This window comes from Xyrauchen texanus, chromosome 19 (genome assembly GCF_025860055.1).
Source record: "Xyrauchen texanus isolate HMW12.3.18 chromosome 19, RBS_HiC_50CHRs, whole genome shotgun sequence".
Classification (NCBI taxonomy): Eukaryota; Metazoa; Chordata; class Actinopteri; order Cypriniformes; family Catostomidae; genus Xyrauchen; species Xyrauchen texanus.
In genome coordinates, this window is record NC_068294.1 from 39,069,681 (window position 1) to 39,088,216 (window position 18,536).

Consider the following 18,536-nt stretch of genomic DNA (forward strand, 5'->3'; position numbering starts at 1 on the left):
TTACTGTATATGGTAAGGTAACTTGCATTTAACAGGTTTTTATGGCAGAATTTTTACATTATATTCCATTAAGTGTGAATCTGACACACAAACACATAAAAATGTATAAACTGCTCAAGTAACAGATGGCTGCCACAGTGGGGTTAAAACTATCCATAGTTCAAACACACACTCACATATACCGTGTACATACACACACTCCAGTACACTGCTTTTTAATGAATAATTGTATCTTTACTCCAATGTTTTATACCGTATCTACATCTATTTGCAAGTAGAAAATCCCATTTATAAGAGTTATTAACCATGCAAAGTAGCTAAATCTCTTATTTATTAGCACAAAGCCAACTTTTATTGTCATTTGGCACATTCTGGCAAGTGTCAAGTTTGGGCCATGCTCATATACTACTAGGACAATACATAATGAGGTCAATGAGCTGTGCCAAATGCTAATTTTGCTCTATTGATCCAGATGTGCGGTTATGAAATGACAAATACAATCTATGAGAGCGCATAAGGGCAAATATTGGTTAGTTGATGAGAGACATGTTTAATCACATATCATTTGAGATGAAAAGACCTGACAACCAACAAGAGATTCAAAATTAGACTACAATTCAAAGACATTTCTTTTGTGTGACTTTTTTTAGGATACAAAGATCAATGTAGGGTGATGAAGGGTGTAAAATGCATCAATGTATCGATTATAATTACTATATTACTATGTTAATTCCTTAAACAAAAATACAAAAATCTAATAAATACAAAAATGAACACAATTTGTGACCAAATCATATTGTAAAGAATTGTAATTGAATCGAATCAAATTGTTGTCAGAGCGAATATTTACTATATTTACAGTAATATATTTTATGTCCTGTAGCTCGAATGTTTCTTCTAGCGGTTTAGAAATATAACAGTACAAAGCATTTGTTTCTGAAATGTCTAAATGTAAAATAATATGTAAAATACCGCCGTAATAACATTCCTCTTTGTCAGAGCGAGTTTATTTCTCAGTTTCATTGCAAGATTGTGTGGATGTCAGGACTCATATCAAAGGTCTGGGGCTCTAATTGCGTATGACAGAAAAACTGTGGGTGAACTTTTCAAAGAGTCGCAGGAGCAATGGCTTACGGAAAAATCTGTCCTTCCTCACTTTAGCACACATTGAGTAAACATGACCTCTCCTGACAGATTTCAAGCCAGCAAACAAATGAGACTGAAAAACTCACAAGCAAGCATAATGGCCTTTACCAGAGGTTAAACTCAAGGTTGCATCAAATAGTCACTCAATAGTCAGAATTCTGAATTGCAGTGCAACTTTAAAGATGCAATGCGATGCATCTAAAGAAAATGGTGAGGTGTTAATGGTTCTGTGGTGACAACATGAACACACACCATTTCTTTAAATAACAGCAGTGTATAGGCAATTTACCCAGGTCACCCAAAACTGAGTGATTTAAAAAAAAAAGGATGGTTTGGGTGAAATAGAGGTTGATAGAGAGAGAGACACTGTCAAAAAAAAGTATTATTATAATTGTTTTTTTACTAAAAGGCAATATTTGGAGTTGATTTTCAAGGGAATTGTTTTAGCATTATGATGGCTTTTTCTTTCTAACCATATAAAACACAGTCATTCAAATGTCAAATAATTGTCGAACATACTAAACTCTATTGTAAACAATGTATGGCCTAGAATAAAATATATCTAAGACTACATAACAGATGTTATGCCACAAAATTCTTTGCCATATTTTTGTAACTTTTCGGTGGCAGTTTTGTCCCAAGCCCTGGTTAATTTCTGACCCTTGTGTGAAAGAACAACATATAGGATTCCCACAAGTTTTGACCAATACATTTCCTGGATAATGATTTTTACAAATAATTTTATAGAGATTGCATTTAATATTTTACAGCTGAGCATGACAACAAAAATCAACATTCACTATGAAATCTTCCATACATTTTCCCATTTAATGTACAGGATTCTGTTCATCTCTGGTGACTTTTTCCAGGCATGGAAATCACAATTTTAAAATGCCCTGATATTACCATGACCATGAACATAAGTGCTGTGAGAACAGTGTCTGAGATGTCACATGCAATGCCCACATGCTCTCTCTTCCAGTCACATGCTACTCTGCTGATAACTTACCAGCAAATGAGTGAGAGAAAACTGACCACACACACATTAATAAATATACAACTTCTGAGCTGTCAATGATCACACGGCCCATAGCTTGCGTAAGCACCACTACAGCATAACTGCAACAGCAGGCACACGTTGCCATTTAGATTTCACACCGACAGCATTTCTGCTGCGTAACAGAGTTGTGGCTCTATACAGAAAATTCTGTGTTACAACATTGAGTATTTCCTTTAATAATGGCCATAAATTATAAAAAGTTTGTCAAAAGTGAACAGTTGAGAACCATTACAAATTTGATCAACATGTCTATACATAGCACAGCTGTCAGAATTAACATTAACGCATGCGGTTAATTAAAAAATGTAACACGTTAATTATTCTTAATTGGAATTTATTCACCCATTTACCATTAATACAGCATAAACCAGCATAAACATTAGTTGAAAGGCGAAACTTTTGTAATGTGTCCGTCTGGAGTCATTTAACTGACGCATACATCACAAACGCTAATGAATAGATTGACAGCACTATTATACACATAACCCTGCAAGCGAGAGGCATGACCATTTTTTTTACTTGTCATCAGAGTAGATGGTACGTTACAGGGTGTTGGAAACATCCTACAAGTCTGATTTGCTCCACGGTGAAACGGAAATAAACGTTGAATACACAAGAGGTCGAACACACCTGCATTTCTCCATATGGAAATCACAGATAAAACATCAGCCGCATTAATTATCAATGATGCCACCTGCTAACCAGTGCATCTCAGTCTGTTTACTCTGTGTGTGTGTGTGTGTGTGTGTGTGTGTGTGTGTGTGTGTGTGTGTGTGTGTGTGTGTGTGTAGAGAGAGAGAGAGAGAGAGAGAGAGAGAGAGAGATACAGAGAGAAAGGGTACTGTTGGCGGGCGGGTGACTTGCATAATGTAGCCTTTGGCAGAGTGCCACATCATATAATGAGTGAAAGAAAAGGACTGTACATGAGCAGCAACACTGGGGCTAAATTAAGAGAGACAAGACTGTTCCTGCCTACAAGCACATCCCCTGATACACACACACACACACAGAGCGCATCTGCCAGCACAACACATCATCACGTCACCAAACACAGATTGTGTGATACAGTGTGGACAAATGGCTCTTTAATTGAAATAGCTAAATAGCAACAGCAATGTAAGATTAATTGGTTTCATGACAATCATGTTTTAACAGAAAACGAATGAAAATAAATGAAAAAATTAAGAGGGTGGAGAATGTATTTTGAATACAGACTTTGTCTGATAAACAGCAGAGACAGTCCCCCCACTGAATAGCCATATTGGTTGACCGCAAGTGCAAGATATAGATACAGAAACAAGATAGTCATATTAGGTCAATATCATACATTTATACTGAATTTTGAGTAAATAATATGTAAAATAAGTGTTAATTTAATTAAAGCATTGCATACATCCCATTTGCCATCATTAAACTTCACAATTCTGATCCTTTAAACTGTTTGAACAAGCAGTGTTTCCAGGAGTGCACATATTTACTTTCTTGCCTGTTTTCGCCATAGATATACATACATAGAAGGCACATTAGCAGCTGCTCCTTTTGACCATGATACGTTGGTGTGTCCGTGATATTGGAAAGGTCAAGGGTCATCCAACAACACATAAAAGTGAACTGACAGACACGATATGCAATGGCCTGGAGTCTTTTCCAGCCAATTATCACAAGATTTGATTTGCCATAAACATAGGGCAATATTGTAGATGGTCTAAAAATTGGTATTGGTAAAACAGCCATTTTTTCCACGTAGCAAACTCGAAAGTTCTCTACAAATGAATATATCATGGCATCCTGAAGATTTGCACCCAGGCAGACAATTTATCAACATACAACAGTTGATCCTACTTTGGTTTTTTATTAGCAATTTATTAAAAATACACAAAATAACTGACCCTAGTGTCTAAAATGGAAGTTACTCAATATAAACTTCTTATTTGTAAAACAGGAACTGCTGAATCACAGCCATGCTGATTTTCAGTACAACTGAACTCTTACTCATGTGCTATTGTTTAATCACAGTATATCTGCATTACATTTAGGGATGCACCAATGCTCCGATACCTGACATTTATCGGTCTGACAAGCCCGGTCCAAATTCGATACTGTGTGTTACTCATTGTCATTATCATCAAGCTCCAAAAAACAGCATAAAAGAACAATAAAAGCAACATTTAAGTAGCCCATATGACTTGTGCGTTTCATTTAAAGTCTCTTCCAGACATACGATAGCTTTGTGAATCTCAAAAGGCTGCGTTTGATAAATAAATATTTAGTTTGCATGCGGAACGGACTTCAGTAAATGGGCAGTGCTCTGTTGTGTCACACATACAGTAGCATGCGAGGGCTGATGACGCTCTGCTGTGTTCAGCTCTCAGAGCGGCTTGCGATATGTTTTTGGTTTGTTTTCTCAATTTTGTAATGAAATAATGTGTAGTTATATGTTTTTTTCTTTGCATATAAAAGAGTACATTCAATCAGTTTCACACAGTGAGAAATAGAGATTCTAAACTGATTAAGATAAGAAACAACAACACTGGCATCGGATCCGTATTGGGCGATATGGAAAGTTCAGGTATCTGGATCGGATTGGGGGCGAAAAAATGGTATTGGCCACCCTTCTTTCTAGATATCAGCATCGGCAAGTGAAAAACCCATATTGGATGGCCACAAGACTAGATATGGAACTCTATTATATAATGTACACAAGGGCGTAGATTTGGCCTGAATATCAGGGGGGTTGCAGCCTAAAGTATCTACATGTTTCCACTGATCATGGTTTAAATATTGGGGGGGGTTGTACTTGCTTGTTTTGATTATTGGGAGGGTAACCTTCCCTCCACCTCCCCTGGAAACTACACCCCTGAGTATAAAAGTATTCCCTTCATTTTTTAATAGGTTGATGGCTGCCAAAATTCAGGTAGCACCAAATCCTGAATCTAAAACCCTCATTAGCATCCGTAGCAAACTGATCAGTGCTTTTGCAGAATTTGTGGCCTTGAATGAATTAAATATTTAGATGTGCTTCTCAGTCTGTTGGATTGAGCTCTGGCTCTCTTTTCAGACGGGCCTTTATTGAGGGAGAGTTTCAAGGGCTCTAGAGCCACACTAGCCCTGAATAATTCAAGTCTTTCCAAAGGTGCAGGACTCACACACACACACACACACACTAAATCTGGAATAAGCACAAACAAATGCCAAAGTACAGCCTTTAACACGGCCAATAGTTTAGCACTCCAGTTAACGTTAATTACTAAATTCCAACTGCAAAACATTTCCTTCTAAATTCATGTGACTTTCTAGCTCTAGTCTGCAAAAAGCTTTCATACTTCAGTTAAACCATTTCTTTATTGGTTGGCTCACTCTTGAAATATTACTAAAAACATAGCTATTTTTTGTTTTGATACCCTTACACTGGCAAAAGTGTCATAAGCCCTTGGGGCCACATGTCTGAGGACACTACCAAGACAAAAGTCTCCTAGGAACTGTATGCTGTGAAAAGACTATTTTGTATTATGGGGCGGCTGTGGCTCAGGTGGTATAGTGGGTTGGCTGCTAATCACAGGGTTGGTGGATCGATTCCCAGCCCACATGACTCCACACGCTGAAGTCTCCTTGGGGAACCCCAAGTTTGAGTGTGTGTGTGTGTGAGTGTGTATTTATCACTTTGTGGGGACCAAATGTCCCCATAAGGATAGTAAAACCTGAAATTTCTGACCTTGTGGGGACATTTTGTCGGTCCCCATGAGGAAAACAGCTTATAAACCATACTAAATTATGTTTTTAAATGTTTTTTGAAAATTTAAAAATGCAGAAAGTTTTCTGTGAGGGTTAGGTTTAGGGGTTGGGTTAGGTTTAGGGGATAGAATATAAAGTTTGTACAGTATAAAAACCATTATGTCTATGGAAAGTCCCCATAAAACATGGAAACACTACATGTGTGTGTGTGTGTGTGTGTGTGTTTGAATGGGTGATTGGGACACAGTGTAAAATGCTTTGGTAACCTCTAAGGCTAAAAATAATATATATACACTCACCTAAAGGATTATTAGGAACACCATACTAATACTGTGTTTGACCCCTTTCGCCTTCAGAACTGCCTTAATTCTACATGGCATTGATTCAACAAGGTGCTGAAAGCATTCTTTAGAAATGTTGGCCCATATTGATAGGATAGCATCTTGCAGTTGATGGAGATTTGTGGGATGCACATCCAGGGCATGAAGCTCCCGTTCCACCACATCCCAAAGATGCTCTATTGGGTTGAGATCTGGTGACTGTGGGGGCCATTTTAGTACAGTGAACTCATTGTCATGTTCAAGAAACCAATTAGAAATGATTTGAGCTTTGTGACATGGTGCATTATCCTGCTGGAAGTAGCCATCAGAGGATGGGTACCCGGTGGGGTCTTCCCATCCGCCTCAAGGTTGTGCGTGTTGTGGCTTCACAAATGCTTTGCTGCATACCTCGGTTGTAACGAGTGGTTATTTCAGGCAAAGTTGCTCTTCTATCAGCTTGAATCAGTCGGCCCATTCTCCTCTGACCTCTAGCATCAACCAGGCATTTTTGCCCACAGGACTGCCGCATACTGGATGTTTTTCCCTTTTCACACCATTCTTTGTAAACCCTAGAAATGTTTGTGCGTGAAAATCCCAGTAACTGAGCAGATTGTGAAATACTCAGACCGCCCGCCTGGCACCAACAACCATGCCACGCTCAAAATTGCTTAAATCACCTTTCTTTCCCATTCTGACATTCAGTTTGGAGTTCAGGAGATTGTCTTGACCAGGACCACACCCCTAAATGCATTGAAGCAACTGCCATGTGATTGGTTGATTAGAAAATTGCATTAATTAGAAATTGAACAGGTGTTCCTAATAATCCTTTAGGTGAGTGTAAGTGCAGACCATTTACAGGTATCAAACAGCATTGTTTGTGCTATGGACATGAATAGCACCTCCAATCATGTGGCTTGTTTATTACAAACCTAGTTTGTGTGTAGAAAAGGACCTCTGCATTGTAGCAGCAGGTCAGTGGCAGATGAACAGGTTCTGGGTGTAAACAATGTCTAAACCTTCCATCTCGGATTCAAGTTCAGCCTCATTTGGCAGGATTGATGCACCCGGATAATGGAGCAGCACCCAGAGGATTTTACATACAATAAGGGGTGCACCAATCGATCGGCTACCCATCAAAATTGGCCGATATTAGTCTTAAATCTGTGATCGGTGATCAGACGATCCTGATAGATTTAGGGCCAATAATTTTTTTAGCACGCAGGGAATCCCACATACACTGCTACTCTAAGGAATAAGTGCTTGTGGGGGCCTGGGTAGCTCAGTGATTACTGACGCTGACTTCCACCCCTGGAGTCACGAGTTCGAATCCAGGGCGTGCTAAGTGACTCAAGTCAGGTCTCCTAGTGCAACCAAATTGGCCCGGTTGCTAGGGAGGGTGAGCTATATGGGATAACCTCCTCATGGTTGCTATAATGGGGTTCGCTCTCGGTGGGGCGCGTGATGAGTGGTGCGTGGATGCCGCGGAGAATAGAGTGAAGCCTCAACACACGCTACGTCTCCGAAGTAACTACGAAGTAAGTGTTACCATAATTTTACTGTGTGGGGCATAAACATATAACTGCAGCATATAACTTGCAAAAGTGTGGCAAAAGGCACTTCGGTATCAGCCAATCTTAGTGTTATATAATCGGAGATCAGTATCGGCCTCAAATTTCATTATAGGTGCACCACTACATACAATATTACATAATGTCACATGACCTCCAAACAAATAAGCATGAATGAAAACGCACACAGCACGCAATCATGCAGGAGACGTTCTTTAACAACTCGATACAAAGAGACTAACTTAAATGACCTCAACATTGGAAGAACTGCCTCATCAATGTACTGTAGTTTCCTTTTAACACCATACCATTTGCTTTGCCTTGGCAGTGATATATTGGGTTCTCCTCTTTTTGACTGCAATAAAAATATGATACATAGCTGGTTTAATAGGTGAATAGGAGAGAGGCACACCAAATGGGATTTTATTTTTATCAAAAGAGACTTGCTTTAGGGAGGGCATATGATACTAAATCTTACAAACTATTTGCCCTTAAAGGTGCACTCAGTAATTTTTTCCTCATTAAAACGTTTAACTCCTAAAGACATGAATTGTAAATGCTAAATATGTAGGAAATCATGAGCACTCACATTAAAATGAAGACTCCAGTCTTATCAGTAGCCTTATAAAAGCTGTTTTATTCTATGTGGAGAGGGTCCGCACATGGGGGTTGCCATGTTACAATCACATGGCCAGTTGAACACTACTCGCTTAATCTCAGTAACCCTCCTGTTATTTGACACTTTCACTCATTGATTAAAGTAATCATGTTATTTATTTTGTCAAGCCGGTTCTCGCCTCCTCCTTTCCATTAATCTCTTTACACTAGTGCCGAAATCCAGAAAGGAGGAGGGATGTGCAGTAGTAGAGTCCACTACCATCCACCCCAATGGAGCAGCCACGGCTATCCGTCGGAGGACGGAGGAGACCGGCCGTCTGGAAGCGGAGGAACGGTCGCCAACCACGAGAAGGAGGCGGGGTTCCCAATCAACCGCCTGGAACGGTCTACCATCCACCAAAAACGTGGCAGGGCGTTCTGTCCACCAGGGGCCAGAGGTCTGCCTCCGATCCGTCTGGGGAGGCTTGGCTGTCGTCCATTAGAGGGTGGAGGAGTGGCGGAGGACCAAGCAACGGCGTATAAGAGAACCGGCGAGTAAGTGTTTTTTTTTTCTCTCTCGCTACCACTGCCGCTCCGTGTTGGCCTTTCCCTCTCTTCTGTTTTTGTTAATTTCGCACAATCGCTGTTACACCTTGTAGGTGCCACATTTTTTATTTTTTTCCTCCCCTTGTCCCGTCCCTCATCCAGGTAGACGGGGATGACCTGCCAGCAGATGGGGCATTAGGCACGCCCCTCCCCAGGTAAAGAGGGGGGGGGGGGTATACGTAATGCTGGGGGCTCTCCGGCCTGAGAGAACGAGTGAGGAATGTGACAGGGTGGAGGGCGGGGCCGGGTCGTGATGCTACACACCCGGCCCCTAATCAGGCTAATCAAGCCTCAGAGAGGAATAAAGTGGTACAGAGAGAGAGATTTACAGTGTGTGATTGTCTTTTCGTTTAAGTTATAAAATATTATTTATATCGTCATGCCGGTTCTCATCTCCTCCTTTGCATTAATCCCTTTACACGCGTATTATCTATCTTAATTGTGATTAACACATTTACCATTAATACAGCATAAAAATAACTTTGTAATGTGTCTGCCCAGAGGCATTACACTGATGGACACACCACAAACACACAGAACAGCGCTTCCCTGTCAGTGACAAAATGATGGAGAAAGGAACACTTAACGTTATTTAATTTACAAAAAAGCCAGGTTGGAACCTACGTAAGGTGCATTTTATTTACAAAAGAAGCACGTCATGTTTTAACTATCACCAAAATGCAGAATGAGATGTATTTGTCTGTTAATGCGGAGTTCAAAGCGGAGTTAAAATTGTTGCATATTGTTTTCTTTTCTTTCTTAATATGGAAAGAAATGTATTTTGACTGAAAAAGAAGTATATAGAGTATATTGGCAGCACTCATTTTAAATGATGATACATCCAAGCCGCTAGGTGCAATGCATACTTGCCTTGCAAACTATATTCCGGAACACAACAGCACGTGAAATCAAGATTGCATATTCATATCATTTGTGTTTGCATAGATTATGTATTGGCATTCACAGAAGGAATTTTGTTTCCCCTTTTTGTCAATTTATGTGCACACACCTCTTTGGTCGTTACAAATCATATTGCGTTGTGTTTTTCAGGGTTTTACCCTGAGTGTTTTTAAGATGTCATGTCAAGAGAAAAGATGTTCAACTTTTAAAAATGTGTCTCTAGACTTTTACATTCAGCTCAATTCCATTGTGCTCCGTTTAGACATTTTGAATGCAAGAACGCTCGAGTTTGAATACCACCTTTATAGAGTAGTTACATACATAGCTACACTTAAACTACTACAAGAAACAAGAAACAACTAAAAAAATAATTAAATAAATAAATGCACAAGGGTCATTCTTATGAAACCTGTCAAGGAAATTTCCAGGTCATTTTAACCACAAACCAATACTGAAAATGAAGTGTACTTTTAGTACCATTAAGATTTTATGCATTGTGACATTATTTTCATTAGTCTTAAGCACATTTTACCCCCCAATTCTCATTATCGTAATGCATCTGGACTTTGTGCTTTTACTACTCCCATTGATTTCAATGATGTTTCTCATTATTGTAACAGTATTTTTTTACTCTATTACAGAAACAAAGATGCTGCTGCACAATGCCTTGAAAGGCAGTACCAAGTGAGTACTATTATTATGTATAAATACGTTACAATTTGAATATATATATATATATATATATATATTAGGGCTGTCAATCGATTACAATTTTTAATCAAATTAATTACATGGTGTCTCGAATAATTAATCACAATTAATCGCATATAATAATATTTGCTGAGATAGCCCCTCATATAACAATAACTCAATATATAATGATGAAATAATTATACATAGTTATCTTTAAATATTTAATATATATATATATATATATACATGTGCACACACATACATATACACACACACATATATACATATATATATATATATATATATATATATATATATATATATATATATATGTAAAATATAAAAAATATTCAGATAATTAAAGTGCATTACATTCTTGTGGCAGAAGAGTTCATCATTGATAGACGAAACAAAAAGCGGCTTTAGAATACAATGTATTGATTATTACCATATTATTGATCATAAGCCAATCATTGGCATACAGTTCACAGCAATCCATTTCACAAGTGAATTTGTCAATCAGTTGGAGATTTATTATGAGAGCTTGTTTAAGGATCCGTCAATGTACACCTGCGTCAGACATGCTTGTGTAGCGTCTCGGGTGCGTTGCATCATAAACATAAAATGTTTAGCTCACTGTGTCAAGATAAATATAGTTTAATACTCAATCTTTAAACACATCTTGAGATCCCTTAGTTCAAATTTGCGCTCCATCAAGTGTTTTGAACGCAAGAGCGTAACGCATGTTTGTGTTGTGCTGCCGCTGGATGGTTGTTTTCTTCACTGTATAAACTGCACGTTACCACACAGCTGAAGTTTCACTTATTGCCCTCTGGGGTAAACAGGTGGTAATACAAGCTTGCATTTCTCAGGAATCTTCCTTATTACGGTCCAGGGGCATTTTTTAACACGTTATTTTGAATAAAATTAATTTCACTGAATTAACGCGTTAAATCGACAGCCCTAATATATATATATATTATATTATTTTATTTTTGTATTTTTATTTTCATTGCGGTAATGAGAATATCATAATGACATATTTTTTATGAGAACTGATGGGGAAAATATTTAGTAACTATCATAAAAATATTTAAAAATAAGCTTTATCGTCTACAGTATATGCGTATAAAAAGTATTATTTTTTTATTTGTTTTTTTTTTAGTAAAATAGGACCAGGACCTTTTCATGACAAGTTTTGTGAGAATCACCAATAAACAAGACTAATTACATAAATTAAATAAATAATGTTCTAAAATGCACATCTTTTATTGTAATACAATCTGCATTTGTAGAATCATGATTACTTGACTAAGAGGAACTAGAACAGCATTACCAACTACAGCCTTAAATAAATCGTTAAATGATGCTAATTCTTGCAAGAATACAGATAGTCTCTAGTTACTCTATCCATTTATTCTCTAAAAAGACTAAATCAATACAAGGTTGCTCAGATTCCTTGCCTCATCTCTGCTGGGAGGGTTCTGGGTAACTAGGGAGTATCCGTGTGATTAGGTCAGAGATACACACACCAGCTTAGTTTTATCACCATCAGCTCAAGGCAATTTGATACCTGCTGGGATTCACTTCCCTTGTGGGCAACCGAGAGAAAGAATAGAGACCCAACCACAAGCAAAGGGAGAAGGACCAAGAAGCCAAACCTGATCTTCATCTCTCTCAGGGAACAGATAATGAGACCTTTCTACCTGAACTAAGTGATAACACATACTGTGTGCAGTGCAGTATGGTGGATCTGATTCACTCTCACTGGTAATCAACTCAACCTCTTTCCAAATACTTCAGGCTGAAGGGGATAGATTTTGTCATTATTTACTCATCCTCATATCGTTCCAAACCAGTATGACCTTCTGTCCTCCATTGAACTCAAAAAGGAGAAGTTTTGAAAAATGTTCACACTGCTCTTTTCAATATGAATAAAGCATACAGTGACCAGGGCTGTCAAGCTCCAAAAAGGACAAAAAAGCACAGTAAAAGTAGGGTGTCATTGATATGTGGTTTGGAATGACATGAGTGTGAGTAAATGATGACAGGCCTTAATTTTTTGGATGAAATACTCCTTAAAAAAAAACAAATTGTACGGCTGACTGGAATATTCCTGTGTTAGCTCACTAGACCCTTTTTGAAAAGTAGTGAAGGCTTGTTATGAAGGAGAAACTGTGGTTCCCTTGATCTTACTCATGTCAGAGTGTTTTACAGGCATGCTTGGACAAGTACGAGATGTTTGTTTTATTTTTTCCAGCTCCAGCAAAACATCACCACACAACTGCTGAGTGAGCTATGTTTCTCATGACAAGAAGCTCAAAACTTCTCTGGGAGTTAAAAAATTCTTATATTTCTATTGGTCGATTTTTATGATTTTAAAGCTGTAATGAGGTCAATCTCATGATTTAAAAAACATATTATATATAAATATTATATATATGCACATTAAAAGTAAAAAGGTAACACTTCTATTCTAATCATTATCATTAGTTAATCATGAACTAACAATGAACAATTTTCAATAATTTTGACTGTATTTATTAATCTTCATTAGTGTTAATTTATCAAAATACTATAATTCATTGTTTGTTCATGATCATGTTCATAATGCATTAACTAATGTCAACATATACAAAGTGTAGTGTTACAAATGTATTAGAATACTTTGAAATTAACATAAAAAATATTTTTGATGCATTTATTAATCTTGGTTAATGCGAATGTATAAAAATACTACAATTCATTGTTTGTTTATGTTCATAATGCCACTTCACTAATGTCAACATACTGTATATAAATGTATGCGTAGAAATGAACATTAAACCAGATTACAAAATCCTGTAAAAGTATTGTTTAACAGTAGTTCATGTTAACTAATGTTAATGGTTTGAAGTGTTGCAGGGAAGAATAAACTATAATTTGCATAAACAAAAATTTGCCTTTTTTTAAACCATGAAGAATTTTTGTCCTGTCACTAGAATTACCCCCTCGCCAAAAATATTTTAATGTGAATGTGCAAAAATGAATTCTCATTACTGTCATACAGTAATTAAAATATTAAAATCATCCCAAAAGCCTGGGTAACTACACTAACTACCACCTCTGGAGTCGCAAGTTTGAATCCAGGACGTGCTAAGTACCTCAAGCCAGGTCTCCTAAGGCCCGGTTGCTATGGAGGGTAGAGTCACATGGGTTAACCTCCTCGTGGTCGCTATAATGTGGTTCTCGCTCTCGGTGGGGTGTGTGGTGAGTTGTGCGTGGATGCCGGGGAAAATAGCGTGAAGCCTCCACACGCACTATGTCTCCGCAGTAATGCACTCAACAAGCCACATGATAAGATGCCCGGATTGACGGTCTCGGACGTGGAGGCAACTGAGATTCGTCCTCCGCCACCCGGATTGAGGTGAGTCACTATACCACCACAAGGATTTATTGGGCATTAGGAATTGAGGAGAGAAAGGGGAGAAAATAATAAATAAACAAAATAAAAAATCATTCCAAATGGACACAATGATTTTTCAAATCATTAAAATCGGCATAAACTAAATTCAATTGAACACTTAAAGGAATAGTTCATCAAAAACAAAAATTATCCCATCATTTACTCACCCTCATGCCATCCCAGAGGTGTATGACTTACTTTCTCCCGCTGAACACAAATTATGATTTTTATAAGAATATTTCAGCTCTGTAGATCCTCACAATGCAAGTGAATGGGTACCAAAATGGTGACACTCTATGAAGCACATAAAGGCAGCATAAAAGTAATCCATATGACTCCAGTGGTTAAATCCATGTCTTCAGAAGCGATATGATAGGTGTGGGTGAGAAACAGAACAATATTTAAATTAATGTTTTAATCTAAATCTCCACTTTCACTTCAAGATGTGAAAGTGAAAATAAACAAGCACCACATGACTGACTTCTGCAGAACACAAACCAAGATTTTTAGAAGAATATCTCAGCTCTGTAGGTCCATACAATGCAAGTGAATGGTGACCAGACCTTTCAAGCTCCAAAAATCACATAAAGGTAGCATAAAAGTAATCAATACAACTATCAAATTACTTCTTAAAACATGGATTAAACCCCTGGAGTCTTATGGATTACTTTTATGCTGACTTATTTTATTTATTTATATTTATTTTATGCATAAGTGTGAGTAAACAATGAGAGAATTTTCATTTTTGGGTGAACTATTCATTTAAAGTTGTACTTTAGGAGTGTACATAAAGTGCAGTATATGTATAAATAATATACCTTTGTTAAGCATTACAGTCATGAGAATGAATTTGTTTCACATTACACATTTTAATTACAGTAAACTGCTGACAATTGGGGGAAGGTGCTTAATGGTCCTGAAAATAGGATTAATTTTCTTTAAGATAACTATTTTGGTTTTTCCATGAAATATGTTCATCACGAGTTACATAAGATTCACCCAATACAGTTTTCAGAGACTACTTTTCACAAATTGTGGCGCGTCTATTGTAAGTTAAAGGTCACTATTTGTGACAAGCCTATTCAGAGATCAAAAGACCCAAGAACTAAATGGTTTAGGGTAGAAATAAGGACAACATGATATGGACTACTGTACATAATACAGTACATGCAGGGCCATTTCTAGGCATAGGAGAACTAGGTGGTCCAGCTGCGATGGACGCCAACTCGTATCTGCCAAACCCCCCACCCCTCCGACAATCTTAATCTTGCCTTGGTCCTGAGTACATGCGCTCACAAAGATAGTCGATGGTTGTTCTCAAAAGATCAGTCTAGATAATTTCAGCTGGAATAAATAGAGTGGACAAACTTGGAAACGTACAAAATCAGTTGAAATTTGCATATATAGCCACACACACACAAAGAACAGTTGCAATGTTGATACACTCAAACATCTATTGCATGAGTTCATTTTCAAACACATCCCATATTACAGCATGTATGTGAGGCCTTGTGTGTAAGACCGAAGAAGCAATATATGTAACCAGTCCAACACAATAGGTAAATTCAATATTCATGTATTCTCAATGTATTCTAAACCTGATTGAATAAGTGTTTGGCAACAGGATAAGAAATTTGGTGTTCACTGCAAATATGCACAAGCGCAGATGTTCATACTGACAGGACAACAGCAAATTATGGTCACATTCAAGCGCTGGACTTCAGAGTGAAAACACACACACACACACACACACACAAAAGGCTTAAGTTACACTACATTCATCTATCGATTTTGAGACAAGACATTTCCCACTGAAAAAAAAAAAAGCACAAACAAAATCAAGACCCACAACATAAACGTACTGTATATAGATTATCTGTCCTGCATTTAATAAAGCAAAATCTTCAGTACAATTAAGTTGTCAGACTACAGAGTATATTTGCTATGATTTGTGAACAACCCTGCTAGACTAAAAGAGAAAGAGAAAGAGAGAGGTGACAGAGAGAAATACTCATTTTCACCTGCCAGAAAATCAGTCCTATATTCACACATGCTGCCAATTGGTCTGCATTAGCTAAAGAATAAGAGTTATTTGCACAAAGATGTGTGTAATATTACACTGTAATAATAAGGTTAATTTCTGACCCTTCGAGAGGCAAGTCAAAATATTTCTTTTGTGGTTATCAACATCATACCACAAAAGCTGTTGTATTGTATTGTACCCAATAGTTTAACTCCAATGAAGACACATCTTAAAGGGATAGTCTACCCAAAACTGAACATTGTGTCAAATTTTGGTCATTAACATTATGCCACAAATGCTGTCGATTGAGGTTCAATTGTATTGAACCCGTAATATTCCTTTAAAGACTTTTTATGGCTTAAAAGGTATATCAGAGGAACCATAGATTCAATGTTGAATCTAAGAATTAAAATACAGTAAAAATGTTGGTTTGTATGGAAGCCCTGAACCGCAAGGTGGAAAGCAAAAATCACTAGGTGATTTTTTTCTTTATTTTTTCACTAGGTGATTTTTTTCTTTATTTTTTCACTAGGTGATTTTTTTCTTTATTTTTTCACTAGGTGATTTTTTCTTTATTTTTTCACTAGGTGATTTTTTTTATTTATTTTTTCACTAGGTGATTTTTTTATTTATTTTTTCACTAGGTGATTTTTTATTTATTTTTTCACTAGGTGAATTTTTATTAAATTTTTGTAGGTGTCTTATTGCCTTCCTGAGCCTTTGTCCTACAAAAAAAACACACACAAAAAAAAAACATATAGGCCTATATATATATATATATATATATATATATATATATATATATATATATATATATATATATATATTTATTTATTTATTTATTTTTTCTGATTTTTTTGCTTAGTATTTTTTTTCCTTCGAATTTGTTTTCTTTAATGTATTTTTTGCTGATTTTTTTTCTCAGAATTTTTTTCCTTTGATTTAATTTTTTTAATTATAAATAAATTCAGATTTTTTTTTTTTCCAAATTTTTTTTCTTTGAACTATATCAATAAAAATAGATTCATGTCTATGGAGTCCCAAAACGTACATTCTCTGCTTGAGTCTGTAAAACTAATTTAAAACAAAATCTGAAAAAGGATCACACTGAAAAATAAGCAAGTCATTTTGGAAACCATAATCATAGTTTAAACATAAAGAATGCTGTAATGCCATCTCATATCCATTTCTGATGTCAGTCATGACACCTCTTCTACAGCATTTCATGAGAAATTCATCACCAATTGATTCAAGCTGGACATCATTTCAGACCAAGCAAGGCACCAAATAACAAGATACATACACATGCCGTAATATAACTTAGCTATCCTGCTTTATGATGACAACTGAATCCTTCAATATGGACAGAAGACGTGTTAAAAATGAGAAATCTCAGCATCATCATCATTAGATTGTAAGAAACTAACATGCTCTGATTCAAAATGAACCTATCATGCAACTCCCATCAAAATATTCGCCAAACAGTTCATTGCATGAAACACTCTGAAGAAAAAAGGTTCTAAATAGCACCAGATTAGGTATCTTTGGCATGTAACAACAGCAAACCCTTTTAAATGTCTTGATTTGACAGTCCAGGTGTCAAAACAAAAAGAACAATTTCAGCAGGAAGGGCTTATTTAGGTAGTTGTGGTTCTAAATTTAACTATTAATAGCCTATCATTAAAGAGCCCTCTTTTTTTAGAGCTAAGGTACCATGCTATTTTCTTTGGATCAAGGAAATATCAGCATGCTTTGATAGTTTGAGGAACAGTTCAAGACAAGGTGCACAAACGAGGCGTCCATTGAACGCATCGCACAAACAGCTGTCCACTATTCTGCAGCTCAAGCGCTTCAGTGCTGCATTTGAACGCTTGACAGAATGCAAGAAGAAACGCATTTGATTTGCAGACGCGATGCATATGGACATGAAGACTCCAAAACTGTAAACACGCCCCCGGCGCGCGCTCAGACGGAGAGCCGGTGTCTTACCTTTGGAATTGCTGAATGCGGTGTACCACGATAAGGAGATAAGCCCACATAACCCGAATAGTACGACTGTTAGGAAGGTGCCATTTCTGAGCCTCATCTCCGGGTCCGCGCCGGGATCATGTCCGAACCGAACCCGTGTGCTGGAGCGCGTCTGGCGCGTGCGTTGCCGCGGTGTGTCTGTGCGTTAATGACAGCAGCGCGCTCATATGAGGGAGAGGAGCGGGCTTTGTGTTTACTGCTCCACTGCAAGAGCCCGTTTAACAGTGTTGTGAAATGAGTGTGTTCAGTCTCATATTGTACACGCTCGTGCTGGACGGGTTCGGGCTCATGGTGCAGTTGCTCCTCCATGCGGTCAAAAACAAAAACACATATCCTAAATGTACTGTAATGTATATATGTTTTATTAATATCAACGAGGGCATATAAGTCACTCAGTGGCGTTGATTCCAGGGGGGAT

At 37.3% G+C, this 18,536-nt stretch overlaps 1 protein-coding gene across 1 annotated transcript in view; it reads right to left on the reverse strand.

Annotated features, from left to right (window-relative positions):
* The window catches only part of LOC127659400 (alpha-1,3-mannosyl-glycoprotein 4-beta-N-acetylglucosaminyltransferase B), a 130,020-nt gene extending 111,691 nt beyond the window's left edge, over positions 1-18,329 (reverse strand). The window contains exon 1 of the mRNA XM_052149201.1: positions 18,080-18,329. Within this exon, the coding sequence (XP_052005161.1) occupies positions 18,080-18,176 (97 nt within the window). The 5' untranslated portion in view covers positions 18,177-18,329. The remainder of the gene's footprint in view (positions 1-18,079) is intronic.
* Positions 18,330-18,536: the final 207 nt, after the last annotated feature.